General features: G+C 38.2%; 1 protein-coding gene and 1 pseudogene across 1 annotated transcript; both read right to left on the bottom strand.

Annotated features, from left to right (window-relative positions):
* Positions 1 to 3724: 3724 nt before the first annotated feature.
* On the bottom strand, positions 3725 to 5286 carry LOC148122640 (KATNB1-like protein 1 pseudogene; annotated as a pseudogene).
* A 3388-nt stretch (positions 5287 to 8674) lies between these two features.
* Positions 8675 to 9652, bottom strand: LOC148122639 (olfactory receptor 6C4-like). Its single transcript, XM_087904995.1, has one exon. It carries the CDS (start codon positions 9650 to 9652, stop codon positions 8675 to 8677), a length of 978 nt encoding a protein of 325 aa, XP_087761121.1.
* Positions 9653 to 10907: the final 1255 nt, after the last annotated feature.

The raw sequence follows: 10907 nt of genomic DNA, 5'->3' as shown, positions 1-10907 counted from the left end.
TCCAAAAAGAATCACAAAGAGGTCTACATTAACTATAAAATGATTGGCCCATTAGCTCAGGCTTCTTATAAACTCTTATAACTTATATTAGCCCATTATTCTTGTCTATGTTAGCCACTTGGCTCGGTACCTTTTTCAGCGAGGCAGTCACATCTTGCTTCTTCTGTGGCTAGGCCAGGACTGAAGAGGAATGAGCTTTCCTTTTCCCAGAATTCTGTTCTCATCGACCTACCTCTACTTCCTGCCTGGTTGTCCTGCCTATACTTCCTGCCTAGCTACTGGCCAATCAGCATTTATTTAAAATATAATTGACAGAATATAGACAATTTTCCCACATCAGTTTCTTTTAGGGTTCTCCTTGTTACTATGCGTCTCTGGGGTCGTGGCCTATATATTCCTTATTCTTTGCTTTACAACTAGTATTCACCTATGCATGGGTACATACTATGCTCATCTTTCTGAGTCTAAATGTCACAATTTCTATCACTGACTCTATTGGTTTCTATACCACACTCATTACTTTGCATAATAGTTAACACCCAAGTGATGACCAAGAAAATACAAATAAACAGATGAACAAAATGGTTAAAACAATTTAGTGTAACACAAATTCTAATTTGTTTTAATAATAAAAACTTCAGAGTCAGCTATCAGGGGGTGATAGCTGAAGGATCTGAGAAGCAGAGAGGTCAGCCAATAGAGTTCTTACCTCTACGAATGCTCAGACCAAAGGGGTGATCTTGTCCCTATGAATCCTCAGGCTGCATCTCAGACTGAATCCTCAGACAACATCTATCTCTACAAATCCTCAGACTGCATCTGTGCTCCTGTCTCCTCCCACCTTATATTTCTCTCTAAGCCCAGCCATATCACTCCTGTCTCCACCTCTCTAGTGTTGGGATTAAATGCATGTGATCCCAAGTGCTGGAATCACCTTTGTGTAAACTTTGTTTTTTTTTTTTTTTAGACAAATTCAATCTCATGATCCAGGGTGGCCTTGAACTAACAGAGATCCATCTGCCTCTGTCTCCCAAGTGCTGCCATTAAAGGTATGTGCCACCACTCCCTGGCCTCCATGGCTAACTAGTGGTTTAACTCTGCACTCTGATTTTAAGGCAAGCTTTATTTGTTATAGCATAAAAAATATCACCACAATTTAGTATTTGAAAACTAAATTCAGTAGAGACAGAAATATTGGAAAGAACTCAAGTTGAAATTAGGATGGAACTGGAAAATTCAGCAACCCAATTAGAAAAGTCAAGGGACTGCCATTTAAGTTGAATGGATCAGATAGAAGATAGGCTCTCAGGAGTCAAAGACAGAGTAGGAGAATTAGATCATAAGAGCAAAGAATATGAAAAAATAAATCTATGGGGAAGGAGCATGCAGGAAGTGTGTGACCCCATGGAAAGTCCAAATCTTTGAATCATAGGCACAGGTGAGGGAGAAGAATCCCAGGCCAATGGCTTACACCAGATCTTCAATAGAATAATAGGAAAAAAATATCCCCAGACTAAGGAAAAACCCCACAATGATACAAGAAGAACACAGGAACCTAATAGACAAACTAGACATAAGCTCCTACAACATTTCATAGTGAAAACCCTAAATATACAGAACAAAGAAAGGGTATTGTAAGCTCTAGGAGAAAAAAAAATACAAGTCACATATATAGTAAAACCAACCAGATAACAGATTATTATCCAATGGAAATTTCAAGAGCCAGAAGGGCCTAGAGCCATGTATTCCAAGTTCTGTAAGACCAAAATTGCTAACATAGATTCTGTGCTCAGCAAAACTATCAGCATAGTTGAAGGGGAAAAATCTTTTCTATGATGCAGACAACCTCAAAACATTCATGTTCAACAAACCAGTCCTAAGGAGAATACTGGAAGCAATACTGTGACCTGAAGAGAGGAATAAACAAAGCTAAGAGACTTGAGAAAGAAAAATAAGGTAATAATTGATAAAACAGAAAGTATGACTAATAGCAAAAACAGAAGGAAGAAAAGAAAAAGTGGCTGCAACAAACACCCACATTTCAATATGAAATTTATGCATTAAAAGCCTCAATCATTCAAACAAAAGGCACAGGCTGGATGATAGGTTAAGAAATGAAATCCTTTTTTTCTGCTGTCTACAAAAAATTGCCTTTGCTTTAATGATGGGCATTGTCTTAAGACAAAAGCATGGACGAAAGAACTCCAATCAAATGGGACAACAAAGCAGTCATTGTTAGCATAATATCTGACAAAATAAACTTTAAACTAAAACTAAGCAAGAGAAATAAAAAAGAACACTTCATTATACCCAAGAGAACAATTAGTCAAGAAAACTTTACTATCCTAAACAGAGATAGACCACAATCTGGTGTATTTGATCTCATAAAAAGCACAATAATAGAAATAAAGACATAGAAAATCAATTAAAGCTAACTATTGCATCATTTACAGTACAAAAGGCAAAATCAATATAGAAAAACAATAAGTTTAAAAGTTAATAAAAGTTAAAAAAGTGATGAATGAATGAAATAAAGGAAAGTGTCAGAGAATGAAAAAAATAATACGCAAAATTAACTTAAAAATGAAGTACACACAACACTTAGAACATGAGGTTTCCGACCTAAAGAGCTTGTAATTATCTGTGCCCAACCCTCCCTTTCTATCTGCTTGTCAGTTGCCCCACTACAACCAGCCAGGCACTGATGCCCTGCAGCTTCCCACCAGAAGAGACAACCCCTAGCCTGGCCACCCTTCTGTCTGCCTTACAGTTGTCACACTCACCATTCAGCAGACATGTACACCTCCAGAAGCCTGATCAGAACTGCCACCACTCAGGCTTCTTTCTTTATAAACCCTAACCACAAGTCAAATAGGGTGGCCCCAAGATTGACTACCAAGCACCATTCAGCTAACTCACAATCGGCCAGCTTGGGTGTAATGCCAAACAAGTGTCTAAACAACCACTCAACACAAAAGAGACCAGATACCCACAACAAGAATAATTGCTAAAGACCCAATTCCTGATGCCTAGATCCTATCCCAGAAAGCGAACAAGCAGAATGAATAGCTAAGACAATATGTCTCCTCCAGACATTAGTAATGTCTTCTAATGTACTGATATCTGAGAAAACCAAATTTATGCATGTGACAATGATTATAAAACAGTAATTAGAAATACATTCAAGAAACTCAAAGAGGATATAGATAAATGCTTGAGCAATGATACTGAAAACACAAACAAACAGCAGAATGGAATAATAAATACAATACAAGATATGAAAATAGAATTTAATAAGGAGATGGAATCTCTAAAGAATTACTTGAAGTGAAGTAAAACTTGAAATGAAAAACTCTTGAAGTCAAACAATATACTCAGTGGAAAGTATCTCAAACAGAAGAAATTATGTAGAAGAGAAAATATCTAGTCTCAAGGACAAGATAGAGGAATGTTCAAAGAAAATGTAAAATCTCAAACCAAGAATTGAACATGTAGGTAATATGGGACATTATAAAATGATCAAACCTGCAAATACTGGTGTACAAGAAGGAGTAAAAATCCAAGGTGAAGGGCACAGAAAATATTCTTAATAAAATCATAGAAGAAAATTTATCAAATCTAATGTTCAGAATAAAGGATGGGCATTAAAAGTGGCAATAAACAAAGAACAATTTAGTCACACATAGAGACAGGACATCAGAATAACATTTGACTTTTCTTTTTTTTTTTAGTGTGGACAAAAAATTTTAATATTACTTATTATAATGTTTTAAACTTTTGAAGTCTTTTCAACAGAAGAAATAGCTGCACACATTTAAGTGTTTCTTCATAAAACACAACAAAAATTAATGATTGGTCTTTGTAGTTCCTGGTAAAAGTCCTGTCTTGTTTTGAATACTATAAATGATATTCTTATGCAGGAATGAGTTAAGACCCAGAAGTTCTTGAACAACCCTACCAAACGGCCATAATGGTTCTGTGTGCAGCAAGGCGAACAGTCTTCATAGTGCACTTTCACCTCATTGAAGTTGAAGTTGCTCCTTCCGGATATTTCCACTTCAATGTGAAGTACATTGTTAGGATTTCATTAGTGGCTTTATTATGTGGCTTTTTAAAAGAAAAAAAAATGTTTTTATTTCTTTCACAGTTCACAGTTCTCAGGAGAGACCTACTTTTGGAAATCATATAATCCAGCGCCGTTTGAACAGCCAAATACTCTTTAGAAGATGAAATCTCTCAATGCAACTGCAATAAATAAGCATCTACATCCTTAGCTATATTACCAGTATATCCTGGAACCAAAGTAAGATGGCTTTCCTGTTCCCATAATCCATTCAATTGTTGCTTTAAAATTTTAATATTTCCATCACTTATAATTTCTGATTTAGATGAGAGTTCTGACCACCACCACTTTATTACTGCTTGAAGCCAGTTTAGGCCAACTATTACATATTCTTCAAATTTGCTTTGAAGAAAAGACTTTACTAAAGGCAGTAAGTCTACACAGCAGCCAAGTGAGATATATTGCTTTTCTTCCTGTAAACTATTGATTAGAACAGGAAGGCAATCTACCACAACTTCAAGGTCTTCTATCCTCACTAAATAAGCTACAAACTCACTTATACTTCTCTTTCTCCAGAAAGTCAAAGCTACATTCAATCTCAAATTCCTGCTGAACAGAACTTGGGCCATTGTCTCGTGGTCCTGAGACACCTCAGAAAAGAAGCCACTATACTTTGATGACGGGCTTTCTGTCTGTGAAGAACCAGGATCACTGGTGTTAACTACAAATGTTCGACTATCATGGCGTAAATTTTCGGGCAGATGGCCTGCACAAGCCAGTTCATTTTCTTTATTTGCCATGTCACAGCCCCTGCTTTTAGGGGACTGCTTAGCTCTGTAACAAGGATCTGGAAAGGGATGACGAACTAACTTTCTGTGATAGAGCACCTTCCGCAGTCTATCTGGATTTTTCACAGCTTGTCCAACTGTTCGACTTATGTAAGCAGCCAACTGTTTTGGAGATTTCTTAACCTCCTTCATGTTCTTACTAGTGAAATTAGAGATCCTCTTTCTAGGAAGATCAATAGGATGATCCTCAATACTATTAGAAAAGTTCCGTTTTTTAACATGGTGGGTGTCAGATGCCATAATCTCTTAAGTGCCGGCGACTCATGGTAGCGCAGCGCCTCAGCCCAGCCACCGTGCTGACGAACCGCGCCCGGCAGCTCGGAGCGTCCCTAGGAGCCCCAGCCGGGCCCCACTCACAGCCATTCAAACGCCGCCGCGCGCGGCCCGCCGAACATTTGACTTTTCAATGGAAACTTTGAAAGCCAGGAGTCCCTAGACTAATATTTTACAAGTTCTGAAGAACCATAGAAGCCAATTCAAATTGCTATAACCAGCAAAACTAGTCATCATCAAAGAAGAAAGAAAAAGTTTCCATGATAAAAACAGTTTTAAGGAATTTATGTCCATAAAATCAGCCTTACAATAGATACTAGAAGGGATACTTTGGACTGAAGAGATGATAAAACTTAATATTCAGGAAAACACAAGGAATACATAATTCCTGAACAGTTAGCTAAAAAGCAATCTAAGAAAATAATACCACAACAAAACAGTGGGAATCAATATACATTACTCTATAACAACTCTCATTGTCAATGTTCTCAGTTCCCCAACAAAAAGACACAGACTAATGGATTGAAGTAGAAGACAGGATCATTCTTTCTTCTTTGCCTCTAAGATACACATCCCACTATCAGTAGATATTACCTTAGGGTTTTTACCTTTTGTATGGAGAAGCTTGAAGGAAATGTTTGGAATCACAAACACAAATTTGGAATACAAATAACAAATAGACAAAAATGATATATACATTATATTTCTTCTTCTGTAGGTTTGGTAAGTTTATCTTTCAAAGACATAGTTCTATTTTATCTTGGTTATCAAACTTATTAGCTGAAGATATTTATACTGTTTTGCTATTGCTCTTATAATCCCTGCAGGATATGTGGAGTCCTAGCCCTGCATTTTTCACATAGAAACCTTGCCTGGTCCACCTGTCCCTCTCACTCTATTTCTGGTTATTCTTAATTGACGATTTTAAATATTTTATGAGTTACTTCAAAGAACGAAATTCTGCTTTGCTTATTTTTACTTTGCCTGAAGATTCTTTGATTGACTGAATACATATTACTGGCAAGCATACTTGAATATCTTCCATTGGAATTCAAATTACGTTTCACCCTTTAAATTTTGATGCTTACATAATTAATTTTATATTGCTTTCAAGTAATCACATTTTCTAGACTATATTGCAGGAGATTCGACATGATCTATTATTTTATTTTTCTGACAAAGCACCTTCAAATTTTGTTAGTAATATTTTCTGTCAACAAATTGTTATTAACAGTGAGCTCTTTACAGCTAAATGTTAAGCTCTCTTGGAAAATTTGTTGCTACTTCTGTAATTTATTTATCTGTGACTTAAGAACATATTCTATATTTCCCTTCTTGTAAAGAGTTTTGAGATTGAGCTTACTGTTCAGAAAAAAGTCTATCATGACAAAATCCCCATGTGCACACGAAAGCAATGTGCATCCCACAAGTGCAAAATGAAAGAACCTGCAAATATTAGTCAAGCCCAATTTGTTCATGAATGGGTTTAAGTAAATCTGAACTTACTGTTATCTTCTTATTAATCACTGAAACAATGATGTTAGAACTTCCAACCACGGTTGTGTGTTCTTTATGATCTTCTAAATGATTGCAGATTTTTCTACATTTTAAAACTACCCTTGTCTATACACACATGTACACGTACTGTGTCTATACACACATGTACGCGTACTGTGTCTATACACACATGTATGCGTGCTGTGTCTATACACACATGTATATGTACTGTGGCTTCATTTATCAGTCTACTTGTATTATCTCAATATCATTAGCTTTCTTCTTGAAATTTTGCTGTTTTGAACTTAAGCCTGTTTCTATGTTCATAATCAATTATAATTAAAAGCTTCTTACAGAAGCTTTTAATCTACTTTTTTTAAAAATAAAGTTTTAATCTACTTAAACTTTGTCAATATTATAAAGTTGGACTTAACTCTGTGGTCTCAATATTTAATTCATTTGTCCTTTCTATAATATTTAGGTGTCCTACTTAGTTTTCTGTTGCTATGATAAACTCCATGACCAAAAGCAACTTGTGGAGGAAAAGGATTTATTTGGCTTCCAGGTCACAGTTCATCATTGAGGGAATCCAATGAAGGAACTCAAGGCAGGAATTTGAAGCAGAAATGGTAGAGGGATATGATTTACTGGCTTATTCTCAAGGCCATGGTCAGTTGACTTTCCATACAGTCCAAGGACCACCTGCCCAGGGATGGCATTGCCCATGTTTGCTGGTCTCTCCCACATTAGCCAACAATCAATGAAATGCCCCACAGACATGCCCACAGCCCATCTGACAGAGGCAATTTCTTCAACTGAGGGTCAGTTTGACAACAAAAGTGACCAGGACAAGAGTGTTTTCCCCCCTTGATACCTATTTAACTTGTCTCATGACTCATGATTGGTCAACAGATTCGTTTTACTTTAATGCTAAGATGGGGGCCTGACCCTGTACATAAATTCATCTCAACAGGTTATCACCAGTTAGACTTCTTTCCCCTTAGAAGTAATTTCTCCTGGACTGTTTGCATTTCTCAGCATGGGAACCAACAAAACAACCGCACTGTGCTTCACATTCATAGCACCTCTGGCCCTTTGTTGGGCCTTCAGTTCTGGGGTTCAGACTGGAATCAGCCTGGCAAGTGAATGAAAGCAATGGGGACTTTGGATATCAATGCTTTTCATCATGGTGAAAACTAGAGGTGTAAAAATGTCAGCTTATAGATAATGTTCTTCATGGGAAATAATTGCAGTGAGTGGTATTAAATTTTTTATTAATATTGTGACAGTTATTGTTTATGCATCATTCAAATTGTGGTTTGGTGATCACATAAATCTGTTGTTGAATATATTTTATATTCTTAGTAGTCATGAATTTAATTCTTTATTTCAAACTCTATCCTCTTAGCTTCTCTTTCTTTCTCTCTCCATCACTAAAAAGTTTGTGCAAAACCATGACTACCCAGATTCAACACGAATGCATGGATAATTTGAGATGCATTATTGAAAATGTAGCACCTACATAATATGTATGAGGTTTTGGTTTTAATTACCATCAAAGCTATTATAGAAACATTTTCATCACAATGATGACAGAAGTTACAAAATAAACCCACACTAGTTCAGAATTATGTATAATAAAGAGTTATCTGTTTAGGGGAGACTCACAGATCACAGTTCTAGATCACAATCCTCTGCACAAATGGGGAACAGGAACCAAATCTAACAGCTGGAAGTGAGAGCCAGAAGCAAGAGAGCAAGCACATGATTTACAGCTGTATTTACAGTATAAGAGACCATGCCCAAGTGGGCTGGTATCTTAAAGGCTATTGGCTGAAGGAGCTTCCACAGCATCACAGCATTATTAAAGCCTTCAGATAGAATTACTGGATCAGTCAGCCATCATTTTAAGAACAAACAAGCAGAATTAGAATGAAATAGCATACTGGATGATTTACATAGAATATTTATGTAAAAATGAAGTTAGACTAAGTTAAAAACAAAGCATATTTTTCCTGTGATATCTGTGAAAATTGACCCTGGGCAGTGCATCCTTGAGGGCCTGGTGGACCTGCTTGTTGCGCAGGGTGTAGATGACAGGGTTCAGAAGCGGTGTCACTACGGTGTTCACAAGAGCAGCCTCTCTGTTGGTGTCCAGCCTGCTTGACTGCTTTGGCTTAATGTATATAAATATACAGCTGCCAAACATCAGCGAGAGGACGATGAGGTGAGAGGAACAGGTGGAAAAAGCCCTCTGCCGCTCCCTGGCTGAGGGCAGACGCACTATTGTGACTACTATATTGCTGTATGCAAAGACGGCTATTAGAAGGGATGTAAAAAGCACAATTAAAGCAAAGTTAAAGAACAGCATTTTGATAGACCTGGTTTCAGAACAGGAGAGATTTGCCAGTGGTCCAAAGTCACAGAAGAAGTGAGGAATGACATTGGGGCCACAGTAAAATGACCGGGAAAGCATTACAACTGGAATGGCCATGAGGAGGAATCCCAGAACTAAACAGACAGTAACGAGAAAGACGCACATCCTTGGGTTCATGATGGTGTGGTAATGCAGAGGTTTGCAGATGGCCAGATACCGGTCCAGAGACAACACAGCAAGAAGAAAGAAAACAGTTGCCCCTAAGAAAAGAGAGACAAAGGCTTGGGTGAAACAGGCTCCAAAGGAAATCTTTTGCCTCCCTAAAAGAAAGATGGCCAGCAGCTGAGGGATAACAGTAGTTATAAAACAGCACTCGACAAGGGAGAAGGTGCTGAGGAAGAAGTACATGGGTGTGTGTAAGTGGCGGTCCTCACAGGTCATGGTAATTATGAGCATGTTGCCCACAAGGGAAGCCAAGTAGGCCAGCAAGTGCACTAGAAATAGGAGGATCCCCAGGTGCTCAGCTGCAGGGAACCCCTCGAGGATAAACTCCTGGATGGCTGTCCCATTCCTGGTGACCTCTGTCATCAGCATGTCCACTTCTCCAGTCTGTCGCTGAGGGGTTTGCAGAACTGTGACAGAAAGGTGGAGAACTGTGTTACTAAAACTGTAAATGACACAGGAAGGCAATCGGGCTTGTAGTCAGGGCATTCAATACGCCATTTTGTCCATTGCTAAGGAAAAATGAAAAAATTTAGACTGTGACTGTTTTTACATTGTGTGTACCCTAAAATACTAGCTGTAGAAAAACTGCGTGTTCCACACACCTCCATTATGGAAAAAGTCATTCAACAGTGTTGATGGTTTTCCCATGTGGCTCACTGCCTGCTTGGAACTTTTATCTTTTTAGTCATGATGCACATTTCTGGTACAATCGCTTTTATATTGTGAAAGGATAATAGCAGTAGAAAAATCAACCTGGATCTGGGGGTGTAGCTTGGAGGTGAGGTGCCTTTCAACATTCGTGAATTGGTGGTTTTAATTCTCACCTTGCAAAATGAGAGACAAGAAGCCAGATAAAAAATTATGTCATAGGTATTAGAGAGATGGCTCAGCAGTTGAGTTCATGTGCTGTTTATGCACAGCGTCTGGGTTCAGTTCCCTGAACCCCTAATCATTTGTACCTCCAGTTCTAGGGGACCCAGTTTCCTCTTCTGACTTCTGAGGGCATCAGGCACACAGGTTGTATGCATATATTCATGAAAGCAAAACACTCAATACACATGGAATAAAAACTAATCTTCAAAAGTTTTAACTCACAACAAACATTTACCCTACAAAATATATTTCATCATCATACCTCAGCATTTGTGTCAATGTTTGGCCATGTTATTATCAACAAAACATCCTGGAGTCCTGGATCCCCATCTGCAGTCCTATGAAGTGAGTTAGATCAGAAGAGTCACATAAGTAACTCTAGTTGGATTGTCGTAGGTTCATGTCTGGCTGCTCTCATCTAGAGCCCCCGATAGACAGTGAAAGAGAAGTATTTCCCTTCCATCCTGCACTTGATGGTCAGTCCAGGAAGAAATTCTATCAACTGATCTTCTTAGCTAGATATTTAAGAAAGTCAGGATGCTGGGGAAGTGGGTCAGCAGGTGAAATGCTTGCTATACAAGTATGAATTCAGGTCCCAGCCCCTGTAAGAGGCCAGAGTGGTGAATTACATCTGTAACTCCAGAGCTGGACAGGGGGAAGACAGGCAGATCCCAGGGGCCCACTGGCTCAGCAAGCCAGTCCAGTTGAAACAACAAACTTCACACTCAGCAAGAGACTCTAGCTCAAAATA

This window comes from Myodes glareolus, chromosome 3 (genome assembly GCF_982192425.1).
Source record: "Myodes glareolus chromosome 3, mMyoGla1.1, whole genome shotgun sequence".
In the NCBI taxonomy this organism is placed as follows: Eukaryota; Metazoa; Chordata; class Mammalia; order Rodentia; family Cricetidae; genus Myodes; species Myodes glareolus.
This window is presented reverse-complemented; position numbering and strand designations above follow the sequence as displayed.

Excerpts from the sequence above, each read along its gene's own strand:
- LOC148122639 (XM_087904995.1), bottom strand. The coding sequence starts at position 9,652 with ATGCTGATGACAGAGGTCACCAGGAATGGGACAGCCATCCAGGAGTTT.